The sequence below is a fragment of the Conger conger genome, chromosome 7 (genome assembly GCF_963514075.1).
Source record: "Conger conger chromosome 7, fConCon1.1, whole genome shotgun sequence".
Taxonomy (NCBI): domain Eukaryota; kingdom Metazoa; phylum Chordata; class Actinopteri; order Anguilliformes; family Congridae; genus Conger; species Conger conger.
This window is the reverse complement of record NC_083766.1, coordinates 13,004,422-13,019,913: the sequence shown is the minus strand read 5'-3', so window position 1 is coordinate 13,019,913 and position 15,492 is coordinate 13,004,422. Positions and strand designations below refer to the sequence as shown.

Here is a 15,492-nt window from a genome sequence, read left to right as displayed (position 1 = left end):
AATTGCACTTTATGTGTTGGACTACCTTTGTATTTTGAATCGATATGTTGACGCAAGATATTGCTGGTATAATGACAATGGTAACTTTAGGCTCTTTCAAGAGACATTTGTAACATAAGATGATATGTTACTATAGCTAGACATTTAGATGATATGTTACTACCGCTATACATTTAGATGGCCAGATAGTATCGTGATTACTTCTATGGCGATGTACTGACGATGCGGATTTTATTTGAGACTAAATTGGTTTTGGAACATAGAATAATTTGTGCGTTTAACACTGTCAGATCACGGACCTTGCTCTCGCGTTAGTTGGGTTCCTTTGATCAGATGACTACGATAATACATGAGAAATATGGTGAAATGTGGAGGACGATTTCCTGTAGACCATAGTAGGAGGCAATATAAAGTAATAGATTTGGAGCAATAATCACATAATTCATAGATCAATTCTCCTGCGCCAAGAACAAGGATTTCCGTATACCATTGTCTTGTCATGGAGCACATTACAACGCCAAAGGTATGAATCTCGCTAGCTAATGTTAACGGAACCCTTTTCCGTGTTGCTATCTTGCTAGCTGGTTATATGCAGCTGGACAGCTAGCGAGCGCTGAGTACATGATTGATGCCAGCTAACTTTAGTGGGTAGCGAGACTTGGCACAGCAAGTTAGCTAACTGACTAAAACATCAGCTAGTAAATTGGACATGTGACTAACACAGAGATGACAGTTAACATGAAGCTGGCTGTTTGGAGCTTCCTTGATTGCTGGAACATTAGTCTGTGAACCGTAATAGCCTAACTTACCCCAAGTGTCCTCGAACAGTTAGTTTACCCACTTGCTGGTCAAGCTGGCTCAAAATCATAAACGTGAGTCTTCAATTTGGACTAAACTTTCAATTTATTATGTTAACAATCTGTTTTTTATTGCAGTATAATTGTATATAAAATCAGTGTCAATCAGGGATTGCATTGAAAAATAAATATATTTATTGGAACTTTAGATTTCTAGAATATCTCACAATCCCAGCATTACACCCTGTTTAATTTAGATATGTTTTCTATGAACCTTCTCGTGATCTGCTTACAAACGTAGTTCGTAGTTCGACCTAAATAGATTGTTCGATGCATAGGTCATTTTCACATTGTATTGGTCTGTGTTTATCACCGAACGAGACTCCTCAATTAGCTTGCGGGTCATTTGATATTCTCACGATTCTCTTGATTTAGGTATTCTAGATGAGCACTTTAGTATTTAACCGAATAGACTGCGATGTTCTGCAGACCAGGATATGAGATTGCTTTTCACATTAGTGCAAGTCAGCAGAGTAGCAGGAACTTCAGCTTGGTTTCCTGAAATGCTCGTGTGTCGTTTTCTTTTAGGCATTTTGGAAATGATACATTATGGAGATGTAGGCAATGAAACAAATATATACTTGTACAAGAAATGTGCTTGAACGCAGTTTGTCGTGAACTGTGTGCGAACTGTTCTGCATTTGTTTTGAACATGTCAGGTAGAACAAGTAAAGTTATTGGACAGATACACCTCTAAGAAGCCAGCAGTGGGCACACTTTATCTGACAGCGACACATCTGATCTATGTGGAGACGACCGCAAATGTACGCAAGGAGACCTGGGTAAGAATTTAATGCAAATAGTATTTCCTTTTTACCTTTTATTCATGCAGATATATTTGTGTGCACTCTCTGTGCATGCAATTATTGCATTTAGCCTCCATAATACCCCCCACTGTTTGCAACAACTAAATAAGTACATTTATTGCGGGTTTTGAAAAGCTGTTTACTCTACAATACAATAGAGTATGCCTAATATGTAGATATGGGGGTCTGACTCTAAATGAGTTTACAGGTTAATTGGATTTTCAGGAAGCTGTAACTATGAACATCCCAGATTTATGTAGTTCTTGTCATTCCTACTGGATAGATTCTGCACCATCACATTGCCACGGTAGAGAAGCTACCCTTAACCACCACTGGATGCCCACTTCTTATCCACTGCAAGAACTTCCGCGTTGCCCACTTTGTTCTTCCCCGTGAGAGAGATTGTCAAGAGGTTTCCCAGTCCTTGCTGAAACTCTCCCAGCCAGGTATTGTTGCTGTTCCCCATAGCTTGTGGGATTGTCCATTGATGACAAGTTTGAATCAATGAAATCAAGAAGAGCAAAGAACAAGCATCACTTGCTTGCGTGTGTGACCATGAGTATGTTATGCTTACTGTTGAACTACTATTCATCTGTAAGTCTGAATTCTTCTTTCAATAGCTAAAGAAGAAGAGCTGTACGCTTTTCTTTACAACCCTAAACAAGATGAAAATGACCGAAGAGTTGGATGGACTGCTGTGGACCTGAAAATGGAATTCAAAAGAATGGGGTTGCCCAATGACTTATGGGAGTTGACTGATCTCAACAAGAATTATGGGGTAACTGTTTTTCTGTGTCTTTGTGTATCAGGCTTCTTAAATTATTACAATTGTCAAGCATTACTGATGAATTACTATATTTGTTATGCATACATATTTGTATGTTTTCGTCTATGCACCCAGTTCAATTGAACTAATGGGTTTCAACAAAATTTAAAAAGAAAAAAAATATTTTCAAAATACTCTCAGGATTAGACAGAAGGGCATAACTGAGCCCTGTTATCACCATTTCCAGGGTTATATATTCAAATCTCTTCTGTAACTTGTTTTCTCATGGTACTTTCAGTTCAGCAACCCTCCAGGGTGACCATGGTACTCTCAGCAACCCTCCAGGGTGACCGTGGTACTCTCAGGAACCCTCCAGTGTTACAGTGATATTCCAGCTACCCGTTTTCTCCTACAGATCTGCAGCACGTACCCCGCAGATCTGGTTGTGCCCAAGGCAGCAGGCAAGGCCACGATAGTGGGAAGCACCAAGTTCAGGAGCAGAGGACGCTTTCCGATTCTCTCCTACTTCCACAAACAAACAAATGTAAGTTAAGTGGCTTAGTCAGAATGTCTCTCCAGTCGTTTTAGAACTAATTTCTTGATGTAACGCCAAGGATAAATCACTATGCAGTCGGGCCTGTTAACATGACGGGGTTTTGTTTCCTCTGGTGGTTGGTCCTCCTGCAGTACAGTCAGGCATTCCGCAGACCTTATCCAGAACAACATACACAGCTTACATTATTTCAATTCAGTTCATTTTTGTATAGCGCTTTTCACAGAAGACTGTCACGAAGAGGGTTTACAAAGTAACACAGAATGGAATAAAACATATTAGCCCTAAGCCCCCAAATAGCATATGAGGTAAACCACTCCCCTATGGGGAGAAACACCCTCAAAAAACACCCCGATGGGAAGCAATCTCTGGAGGAACCCGGCTGTAGTGGCATGCCTATCCTCCGCTGGAGGCTATTTATGTAAAGTCCATTTTTTTACTGATCTATCCTGTTGTAACCCTTATTCAATGGTGAAATGGTAGTGCTCCGACTGGAATTTGAACCTGCAAGCTCTAAGCTACTTTTAACTATTATGCTGCACCACCCCTCCTAAAATCTGTGGTATGAAGCAGCTTCATGTATAAACATGCAGCATGCCCCACAGACAGGATCATTTTATTTTTTAGCAAGGCCATTACCTGCTAAAATACAAATCTATTTGACTGTGGTGTAGTGTGTAAGAACATAGTCAGCAGTCAAATCCAGTTGTCCTGTGCCAGGGGAGATGGCAGTATAATATTAAGCTACTGGGTAATGTATCAGAGCTGATTCTGAGGCAATTCACTGTTCCCCCGGCTTTCAGGCTGCAATCTGCAGATGCAGCCAGCCCTTGTCCGGGTTCAACGCTCGCTGTGTGGAGGATGAACAGATGCTTCAGGCCATCAGCAGGGCTAACCCCAAGAGCTCCTTCATGTATGTGATGGACACCCGACCAAAGGTAGCCTATCATTTACATTGAAATGTTTAGCACAAGGCCTAACCCAGAGCAATTTGTGAGTAAAAAGGTTAGTTTTAACACTAGTATAAAGACGGATTGTCTGCTACATAATTGAAACGGCGTCACTGGTTTGCAAAAACACTGCTGTAATGAACTAGTTATTTCACCTAAATACTATACTATACTATACGAGTTGTTGCAGTAGCACACATTTTTAATGCAAGGGTTTTTGGAGTGGAGCACTGCCTCACAGCTGTTCCCTTCTTGAGCAGCTAAACGCCATGGCAAACCGTGCTGCAGGGAAGGGCTACGAAAACGAAGATCATTACTCCAACATCCGCTTCCAGTTTGTGGGCATCGAGAACATCCACGTGATGAGGAACAGCCTGCAGAAGCTGGTGGAAGGTGACAGGGCTGACATGACAACAGCAGACACAGCTCACCCTTTCTTGGTGTCTCAAGCTGTATAGACAAATCATTTACCAATTGGTTAGGTTGTAACTTATTTCTCTGGCATGAGTGGAACGGTTTAAATGCATATCGAGCAAACTTGCGAACCGTTGAGAGTTTGTTAGCTTGTAATTACTGCTGGGTTTGGCCAGTATATTGCACTGCTTAACAAATGACCCCCCCCCCCCCCTACATTTTGGACCCTAGTATGCGCAATGAAATCTCCAACAATGAGCGACTACCTGACGGGACTGGAGAATTCGGGCTGGCTGCGGCACATCAAAGCCGTCATGGATGCAGGGGTTTTCTTAGCCAAGGTATCGTACTGACGAAATGCCAGAGCCCCGTGTCTGGCATAGATTCCTATTTGTTTTTAATTTGGTAATATGGCGTACTTTAGCGAGAGTAAAATCCAAAGAAACCAACAATCATTCCACAGTCTAAGTCACTTAGATCACATTTCCTCCCCATTTGGTCTGGAAAACAGCTGAACCTCTTGACCACATCTGCCTGCTTTTATGCATTTTTGCTGCCACGTGATTGGCTGATTAAATGTTTGCATTGACAAGCTGGTGTCCAGGTCTGCCTAATAAAGTGGTCACTGAGTGTGTCAAGTACTTTTTTTGACAAGAACTGTTTTGAAAGAATATATTGCTGGAGTCCGTCAGTGCCTTCATGATCATCTTGTGTATGACTTGTGCAAGGTGAAACATGGTTCTCCCCAAAGCATGTAACTCAAATGTTCCCTCAATTGGGCCACTGCGTAATGATTTGTTCAGTCACTATAAAGCATAAGAGATTAATTTAATTGAGCGAATTTATTGTGGAGATGCAGCAGGTTATTATAGTCTGCCCGTTATTAGGTGAGAATGTGTCAAGCCCATTGTGAAACATTTCAATCTTCTTTAATGTTAAAATGTATCTCAACCTAGATTTTTACCTCTCTAGATATCTAAATCCTGGCTTTTGCTCACTGGAATATTGTTAAATTGACTCTGCGGTAGCCTCATCAGCAAGTTCAAGTGAATCCTGTAATGGTTCCACGCTTTTGTTTCAAAGCTAATGTGTAATTATTTTGAGATAAAATGCCATGTTGCATTTGACAAGTTGTTGAATGAAATGGCCTACAGGGTTTTGGCGTGAGACACCGGCTCTCACTCTACCCATCACGTAAAATAAAAATCCCAAATTAAAAACAAAGCTGCTCCCTCATTATACAAATTAATCAGCTCGTTGGGCAAAGTAAATTGTTTCAAACTAGACATTGCCATCAGAACTGTAGGCTGTTTTCCCACTGCCAAAAACAACACTGGTTTACCAGTATTGATGCCTGGCTTGGATTGTCAGCACTGGTAGGGATGTAAGGGGGGCTGATTTTGAGGCTGTCCTGCTGTCTCTGACAGGCCTTGGTGGACGAGAAGGCCAGTGTGCTGGTGCACTGCTCAGACGGCTGGGACCGAACTGCCCAGGTCTGCTCCCTGGCCGGCGTTCTTCTGGACCCCTACTACCACACCATCAAGGGCCTGATGGTAGGACATGCTGATGATGTTTACATTTTCGGCATTTTGCAGACACCATTACACACAGTGACTCGGGTGAATGTATAGGTTTGGGCAATGAACAGCAGTGAAGTTATCGGGGTCACAGTCAGTATATTAACTTGCTTCATAAACCTCTGTGCTGTAGTAGGTGTAAGAGGAAAATGGAGAATGCAGTATTATTAGGAATCAGAATGGTTAAGGATTATAGTTTTAGGTTTAGTATAGGTAGGGCTGTAATGGTAGTCACTTCTGTGGGGTTTGAAGCATGCAACCTATGAGTAGGTTATTGCTGGATCTAACCTTGATGCAGTCTCCTTGTGTTCAAACCTGCCACTGTAAAAAGCATATAGATATGTGAAACCTCAAAAAGGTTACATATGTGAAATGTCTATAATTTATGATAACATAATAATTTGATTTACAGCTGTTTTTCTTAAGTAGCATATAATTCTCCAAGGAAGAATTCACCTGAAATGTACAAAATATATTGTGTGTATATCTGCAGATGATTAGACAAAAAAAGCCAAAGAAGATGGCTTCGTTAACATTCAGACAAATGAATCCTGATGATTAAAGTGGGAAGACCTCTGCTCTGGTTTTAATATAAAACGTTAAATGTGCATCAGTGTTCAGGTTTAGTGTCCAGCTGATTGTTATTATCCTTCAAAAGCAATCAGTATGATTGAAGATACATATATACAAATATAAGCAAAGAGTGTACCCACTACCCAGTCGTACCCCACCTTGTCTCCCCGTAACTTATTTTGACGAGATGTCCCACTACTTATCCGTAAAATTTGTTTTACTGAGCATGACAGAATTGCAAAAAGATACAATTCATAAGCTATAAAAAGATATAAACTATATTTGGTTTGATTCGTACCACATTAATGTGTAAATTGGACAAATTGTGTTGAATTTTTCATTTTATTAAAAGCAGACTAACATGTTTTTGTGATAATGGGACTGACATTTAGCACATGGATGTGTAAAACTATTAACGATTGTATTCACCTGTTCACTTGAATGCTTGAATTTAACATGCCATTCTTTCTCTCTCATCTGAAGGTTTTAATAGAAAAAGAATGGATTTCTATGGGTCATAAATTCACACAAAGGTATTAATATTTAATATCTTTTTGAAACTAAGTGAGCTGCATAGTAGATTTGTATTACTTTAATGCCAGTTCAGCTCAAGAAGTCATCAGTTAGGGATATTTTAGAATATCTTCATACAGGTGTTTATGACAGTTCAGGTGTTTTCCATTGCTTCCTTGGTGAGCTTTCAGTATTTAGTCTTGATTCTATGTTTTTGGTTGCCTTTGGAATCTGTTATTGGCATTTGTCAACATAGGGCCAGAGTTGTGCCAGTGAAAGTCAAGGAAACCATTATGAAATAAGAAAAGAAAGAGTCAGAAACATAGGCCAAACACAAACTACCATTTGGACCACCATTAAGAAGAGAGTACTGGTGAGCTCAATAATCACAAAGGGCTTTGTAGGCCAAGGAGGACCTCTACCATAGATTACATACATAGGAGGCAGGCATGGATGTGTCAGTAACTCCTGTCCACAGGTGGTTACCAGAGGTATTGTAGTTTATTAAGCCTCTGGTGCCATCGTGAAATAATTTGGATGGAACTATGAGTTTTAATGCTTTCAAATGGTTTATTGTGTAACCATATTAATTGAAAATCTCACCACAAAAACTATTGCAAAACTATGTCTTTGTCCCAAGATTTATGGAGCTCATAGTATTCAAAAGGAATAGGTTTCATACTCCACCCTAGTATTGATTCTGACGTCATTCTAATAACATTGTTAAATCATTTGCCATCTTCTCATTGGGTTATAACAATATAATAACAGCAAGCTAGTCTTGCCCCATTTCCAGTCACCTTTCTAACAATGTTGTGATCACCAAAACATTGCTGTCATGTTCTAACCACACTCTGACTTCTAAAATCCCTGTCCTAACATACATTATATCGTACATTCCTATTCTAGTACAGACATAAAGGGAATGAAACTAAGCCTCTTTCTTGTGACTTTATTTATTATCCAAAGCTGCATTTGTGAAAAGTGTGGCAATTATATATAATCGCTTTGAAGTAAATTACTGCGAGATGACATCACCTAACAGAGTTTGTTGAACTGATGTGTTTTGGAACCGCTGCATGACTTGCACCTTTTAAGTGTTCATCTGTTATCAGAGACTTTCCTTTTACTCCAGATTGATGCTGCATATATAACATTATACATGTATTAATAATAGCTTTGTAGTTTATGGTTTTAATCTATTTGTGTTGACATTTAACCAAAAAACAAAATGTGTCGTGTGAGGGACACATGGTCTAACATAGCTGTCTTTTTCCAAGCATTATTGGTGTGTGCTCCTGTAATAGCTAAAAGCTTTGCGGCGATCAGTATGAGAACAATGACACTGGCTTGGGGCTCTGCAGTCTAATGTATCTCCTGCTTTTTTTCCATTATTGCCCTTTCCATTCATTCTTCACTCCATCTTCATTCCACTGTCCACAGAGAACTTAAGAGATTGGGGTCATTTATTTCAGTGTTCTCATAATAACACTCCATTCTAATAGGCCTGCTTTAATGGACTTTCTGTCATTTAGTCATTTTATCGGGCTTACATGTCTAGGGTGCTCTAAGCCAGCTGCTGGACAGTGTAGTACCAAATATGCAGATGTAATCGAACCAAGTCACTGGAGTTAAACATTAGATTTTAGTGCTGGGAGGTGTTTTTACTCCACAGTTATAAAAGGCTTTTAGAGTCAACACGTGACCATATTAAAATCTGAAGGCAAGAGTCCTGTCACTTAAATAATATCATTTTAGATAAATTATTTTGGTAAAAGGTTCATGTGCATCAATGTGTTTGCAAATTGCTCAAAGTAAAGCTGATGTCATATTAAAGATGTATTTATCAAAATATGTAGCTATTCAAAACTGTTTGCGTGTATTGTGATGATAGTTAAATTGCTGTGGGCCTTTAAAGTTAGGAGTCGGCACCTACACAAAAATACGTAATAGTTGAAATTTCTTGAGGTAATGTAGCTGATTCCATGCATTTATTGTGTGCTGTGTAGTTGTGTGTGTTTATACACATGTATCTAAATATGTATTATTTATGTGTAATATACACTTTATTAATAATATACACAGAGGTGTCATCCAAAGTACAAACTGTTTTATAGGTGTGGCCATTTAGAAGGGGACCCCAAGGAGGTGTCTCCTGTTTTCACTCAGTTCATTGAATGCCTGTGGCACCTGATGGAGCAGTACCCCTGTGCTTTTGAATTCAACGAAAAGTACCTCATCGAAATCCATGACCATGTTTACTCCTGCCAATTTGGGAACTTCATCGGAAACTGCCAGAAAGAGCGAGTAGAGCTGAGGTGAGGACCCCCTTGACTGACTTCACTGTGGTTTACTGTGACGGGAGGAAACGTCGTTTCTGCTCTCGGCAGGCTGAATATTCTGTTTCTGCCAGTGTTCTCGGCAGACGTTAAAGTGTGAACTTAGGCTGTTTGTTTTTAATATAATACAATCTAAGGTGACTATATTGGACCAAAACCTATTTTCTTATTTTGATTAGATTTCTTCTACATTCTCATCGGAGACATCGGACTGGATTTATGTTATTATAATTCTGTCAATTAGCATTCGTGCTGATAATTAAGTCTAACACTGCACATCACTGTTTAGGTTAGATGAGAGAACCTACTCTGTTTGGCCTTTCCTTCTGGAGAAGAGGGAAGAGTTCAGAAACCCTCTGTACAAAGGCCCCTTAAAGGTTGCCATGCTGAGACCAAACACTCTGCCCTTCAACTTCAAGTAAGTTCCAAGTTTCCATGTCACCTTGGGGTTTTGACATGAGCATGACCTCCTAGACATTTAGGGCTCTATTTTCTGTAATCGAAGGCACATGACAAATGGGCGCAGTCAATGGCCCAGCATATGGGTGCATGCACTGGCCGTGGCTACTGAATGTTGGTATTTTCATGCCCAGAGGCAAGGAGGAGGACATACTCATCAGAAGAAGCTTTTCTTGAGAGTGTAGGGTAGGAGCTTGTGATGGACTAGCCGGAAAACAGCCTTTAATGTCAATACTTTGCCTAGATGGCTGCAGTCATGGTCAGTGCTGTGTGTCTTCAGTTGCCCTTATGCTGCAGTGTATTTGTAATAGAAATAAGCTGAATGTAAACTAATGTCTCCAGGCTTTGGTGTGCCATGTATAACCGCTTTGACAAGGGAATGCATCCAAAGCAGTCCATCCTGGATCACCTGCTTACTCTCACGCGACAGAAGGCAGAGGAGGAAGAAAAGGTGATGGAACTTCAAAAAGTAAGCTATTTCTGTGCTATCCATTCCACACTGTAACTGAGGTCCATGCACATACTCTTGGTTATGGTGCCTGGCTAACAATTCCTTTTATAGTTTTCAAAGCTAAGATGGTAAGAAAAAAGGAGCATTTTGCAGCTTGTGTACAACATGGCATCCTGCGCAAGTATGGTACAGTTTACAGTAAAGTCAGGAGTGTATTGTTTGGTATTCTGTGGAAATGCAGTGAATATTTTGGTACAGTCAAGAGCGTATCCTGTGGAAATGTGGCACAGTTTACAGTGCAGTCTCTGTCATGACCCACCTCTTCAAATTAAACTGATAAACCGTGTGGGAGCATTCTGTTGTATATTTTGAAAGACATCTCCCTGATGTGTTGCCCCCTGTACTGTTTTTCCTATGAAGAAGTTGGCAGCAATTGATGGTGTCTTGGCAAATGAAGTCCATCTGTGTGAAGCCAGTGCTTCAGCCAAGCAGCCCACAGCAGTGCCACCCACTACCCACAGTTCCTCTGTCTGTGAAAGGGAATTAACGGCCCACTTGACCAATGGCACTTCAGAAGACACGAACCCTATCACGGGCTCAGCCAACGGGAAAGAGCAAGATGAATTGTCAGGCCTAGAATCCAGCCTGACTGTAACCAATGGCAAAGCACTTACCATGGAGATCCCCGAAAGCCAGATGGTTGAAGCAGAATCTCCTACAAGATCCACTGTGGAGGAATAGCATTGGCTGATATTTGGCTGTTATCTCTGAAAACCCATGGATCTTACTAGTAGCCAAGTAACATCCTACAAGGATGGCAGATTTCCAGCTTAATTGAATAATTACTTTAATTTTTACTAAACTATAGGAATGGTAATTGCAAGCAGGGAATATGCATAAAACATGAGGGTGAGACAAGACATTTAGTTTAATTTTGGATCATTGTTGTGAAAGGTTTGCTAATGACTGTCAGTCTTTTACAGAGAAAGAAGTGCGACCTTGTGTTCATGCTGTGAATGTAAGTGGCGACTGATTTGTGAGGTTGTAAGGGACACATTTTTAAGCAAGAAGCTTTGAGTTTGTGTAAGAGTTATATTTACATGTGGTTAACAATCTATGTAAAGGGATTTTGGTAGCACAAACACTTAAAGGGAAAACTTTCCAAATATATACGCCAAAATTAGTTTTGTTTTGTAATGTGTAAACTTTTTTTTGTTTGTGATTGTATTGTAACCTGCTTCAGTTAGACTGTAAGAACATTTTCTTTCCTACATTCAGAGACTTCTTTAGTCTGGAGATAGAAATGCATTGTACTATGCATATGCCTTTGAGCAATATAGCATGTGAATGAAAATGTGAAAAAAATGGAAAAGTTTTAATAATTAGAATTTGATCAATTTCTTTAGCAAAAGTAGCAGTCCTGAACAAATAATATGCAATGATGATACACTGTCAGTTCTGTCAGTTAGGTTCTTTTCACAGTTTGCACATATTACAGGAGATGTTAGCCATCTTCCCTGTGAATGTAAAAACAGATTACGTTAAAGGCTTACATAAAGAGTATTGATGTGCAAAATGAATGGTATGATTGTATTGTATGACAGTACGTTGAGTGTTGTGGCCAGTTCTATTTCTAGTCATGAGATGCAGAATTGGGTCCAGTCAGTATTATTGTTTTTCAGTGTAGTACTGGATAACATTCTCACATTTTAGGCATTCAGCAGACGTTCTTATCGAGAACGACATGCACAGATTACACTCTTTAGATATAAGCCATCTATACAGCTGGATATTTGCTGAAGCCATTCAGGTTGAGTTCCCTGATCGAGGGTTACGATGGCAGTGCCCCATATTGGAATCAAACCTACAATTTCTCAATAAATCCCAATTTCCTAACCATTAGACTTCACTGGACTACAGTTCAGTACCAGAACCTGTTGCTCCCAGAAAACAAAGAGTTGAACATGCGTGCCTCTCTCAATACTATAACAGTATCTAATTATGCCTTCATAGTATATGAAAGAAGAAAGACACTGGGATAATTTTTGTAATCATATATTTATCTATTGCTTAGTTTCATTACTATTTCCTATCTGTATTGTTCCTTCTTTTTTTTGCACTCAAAGCAATATTACTAAAGACTGTAGAAAAATAAGTCTGTGTGGAGATAATAAATGATCAAGTGCAATGGCAGTTCAAAATCCCAAATTGGACTACGGCTAAAATAAAGGTTTGATCCAGCTGCTAGATAAAGACATAAGCATTATTCCCATAAGACCTATTATTGGTGAGACAAGTTCAGTCAGTTTTGACATCAGATTCAGAGTCAGATTCAGGAAAATAATGGCACACTGTGTAAGCCAGTGTTATTTTATCACATTTGCGTACAGTACAAATGCCAAAATAAATGCCTCTCAATAATGACAAAATTAGAGGTAGTCACTCAATCTTGCCTGGGTTCTGGGTTTCTCTCAGATGACCAGAAAGCTTAGATGCATGAAATCTAGATGGAGAAATGTAAAACTATAAAATATATTTACAAGAAAAAAAACTGTCGAACCATTTCAGTGTGTTGCACACTGGCATTAGTTCCTGAGATTTGTATGTAATTGGGTTGTTACTGTTCAGGGTCTTATTGACCAGGTCTTGATGTGGGATGATATGAGCCATGTGTATCAAATGTATTCAAGACCGTACCAAGAATTTCTTTGGTTTCCTGAAAAATTTATTAGCTTGAAACGGTTCAAGCGAAGAAAAGTAGTTTGGTTGCTGGGTTTACTTGTCTTCCATTTCAAAAGCAATTTCTGTCAATAAAATATTTCCAAAATTATTTAAAATACCATGAAATAAATTATAAACATTCGTACCCTTTTTTTAACAGTATTTGACATGATTAAAGGTAAATAGTGTTTCTTTGTTGGAGGAAATGATAAAATCACTTTAGGGGTGGCAGAAGGGATATGGAGTTCTGTGAACATATTTCTAGTTTATATTATGAACGTTTTATTTTTTAGTTTAACATTTTCAAATCCTTCTAAACATGTATTACAACAGTGCTTCACTATGTAAACTTTACATATTATAAGCTTTGAATGTTGCTACTGTAAATCTTGATGATGTAAAAAGTTGTTTCAAACTTCTTTTAAATGCATTTGTCTACTCTAAAAACACTGTAAATCTTTGTTGATTCTGCTATTGTGAGAGCACAATACCATTTGGATGGACATTTCAGCTTTATTTTCTGTAAACGTATTAAATACAATTTGTTAATATCAAACTGATGGAAAAAGCTGTAGTGTTGAACAGTTGCCAAAGGGAAGGGTATTTGACTTACTGTATTATCATTTTATTTGGAATTTTTTTTAATTGAATCAGTGTAATTCAAATTGTTTACTCACAAGACTTTTGTACTGTATTTGATAATGGCACTTTTTGTTTTTTTCTTCTTTAAAGTGTTTGTAAGAACATGTTTTGTAAGAAAATTCTTCTTTTCCAGAATAAATGTTCTCAATATGTAATGTCCATATTTACTTCCTTGTGATCACAATGTAATTATTTTGCATGTGAATGTCATGCACTGTACATATCAGACTTAAAAGATATTGTTTGCGCTGAATTAGGTTAAAAATTTATGTTTGTACTGCCGTTTTTGGTGTAACTGAAAAATAGCCATTTCTGCAATCTTAACTGGATTGGTTTAGCCACTAGTTAAAGCAGTTCTATCGAGGGATACAAGTAACATGGGTGATGATTGTGTATTCTAAAAGGGTTAATTTAATGGACATGAGATTGAAGTGCAAATACGCATCAATACAGTTTTGTATGCAACTCCCTCCTATTGAGTTTCATTGCACTGTATACCAATAGCTGGTTAGATATAATTTACACAAAGTAATTGTTTTCCTTTAGATTGGACCATTTCCATCAAGAACCATGTCATTGTTTTGCCTCATTTGTTCCAAACTGCTATAAAAAATATATTAAGCCAAAATGTGACAAATAGCTTGTGTTATGGATGTGACGCAAAAAGTCAGGTATTTTGAGGAGACTATACACTTTCAAAAGAAAAAAATCTAATGCAGAAAGTTTGATCAATGTAATGTAGGAGGCTTCACTTCTTCCACATTTTGTTATGTTACAGCCTTATTCCAAAATTGATTAAATTCATTTTTTCCCTCCAAATTCTACACACAATACTCCATAATGACAACATGAAAAAAGGTTTTTTGAGATTTTTGCAAATTTTTAAAAATAGAAAACAAAGATTGAACTCTTTGGCGTGAATGCCAGGTGTCATGTTTGGAGGAAACCAGGCACCGCTCATCACCTGGCCAATACCATCCCAACAGTGAAGCATGGTGTTGGCAGCATCATGCTGTGGGGATGTTTTTCAGCGACAGGAACTGGGAGACTAGTCTGGATTGAGGGAAAGATGAATGCAGCAATGTACAGAGACATCCTGGATGAAAACCTGCTCCAGAGCGCTCTTGACCTCAGACTGGGGCGACGGTTCATCTTTCAGCAGGACAACGACCCTAAGCTCACAGCCAAGATATCAAAGGAGTGGCTTCAGGACAACTCTGTGAATGTCCTTGAGTGGCCCAGCCAGAGCCCAGACTTGAATCTGATTGAACATCTCTGGAGAGATCTGAAAATGGCTGTGCACCGACGCTCCCCATCCCTGATGGAGCTTGAGAGGTGCTGCAAAGAGGAATGGGCGAAACTGCCCAAAGATAGGTGTGCCAAGCTTGTGGCATCATATTCAAAAAGACTTGAGGCTGTAATTGCTGCCAAAGGTGCATCAACAAAGTATTGAGCAAAGGCTGTGAATACTTATGTACATGTGATTTCTTAGTTTTTTATTTTTAATAAATTTGCAAAAATTTCAAAAACTTCTTTCATGTTGTCATTATGGGGTGTTGTGTGTAGAATTTTGAGGAAAAAAATGAATTTATACCATTTTGGAATAAGGCTGTAACATAACAAAATGTGGGAAAAGTGAAGCGCTGTGAATACTTTCCGGATGCACTGTTATCTTCGTCTTGATTTTTTTGAGGAGATACCAGTGTTATGTATGTCACATGTCTGAAATGCCTACTTCCCAATCAAATTTTATCATAACACATTTATTGTTATCTGAAATGGTTCTGAATGTCAGTTTGACATTGAGAAAACCATCTGAAATGGTTTTGAATGTTTTCAAGTTGGCCGCGAAATAGCATTGATTTCAATGG

At 38.9% G+C, this 15,492-nt stretch overlaps 1 protein-coding gene across 1 annotated transcript; it reads left to right on the top strand.

Annotated features, from left to right (window-relative positions):
- The first annotated feature begins 357 nt into the window (after positions 1-357).
- On the top strand, positions 358-13,776 carry mtmr8 (myotubularin related protein 8). Its single transcript, XM_061249854.1, has 14 exons — positions 358-523; positions 1,517-1,639; positions 1,947-2,109; positions 2,284-2,441; positions 2,845-2,973; positions 3,786-3,920; positions 4,193-4,325; positions 4,578-4,687; positions 5,774-5,899; positions 6,980-7,029; positions 9,127-9,327; positions 9,638-9,766; positions 10,150-10,276; positions 10,679-13,776. The coding sequence occupies exons 1-14, from the start codon at positions 500-502 to the stop codon at positions 10,997-10,999; spliced, it is 1,929 nt and encodes a 642-aa protein (XP_061105838.1). The 5' UTR covers positions 358-499; the 3' UTR covers positions 11,000-13,776.
- The last annotated feature ends 1,716 nt before the right edge of the window (positions 13,777-15,492 follow it).

Coding starts and splice junctions, on each gene's coding strand:
- mtmr8 (XM_061249854.1), top strand. CDS start 500: ATGGAGCACATTACAACGCCAAAG. Junction 2,110..2,283: donor GCTGAAACTCTCCCAGCCAG/GTATTGTTGCTG, acceptor TTCTTTCAATAG/CTAAAGAAGAAGAGCTGTAC. Junction 5,900..6,979: donor ACACCATCAAGGGCCTGATG/GTAGGACATGCT, acceptor TCTCATCTGAAG/GTTTTAATAGAAAAAGAATG.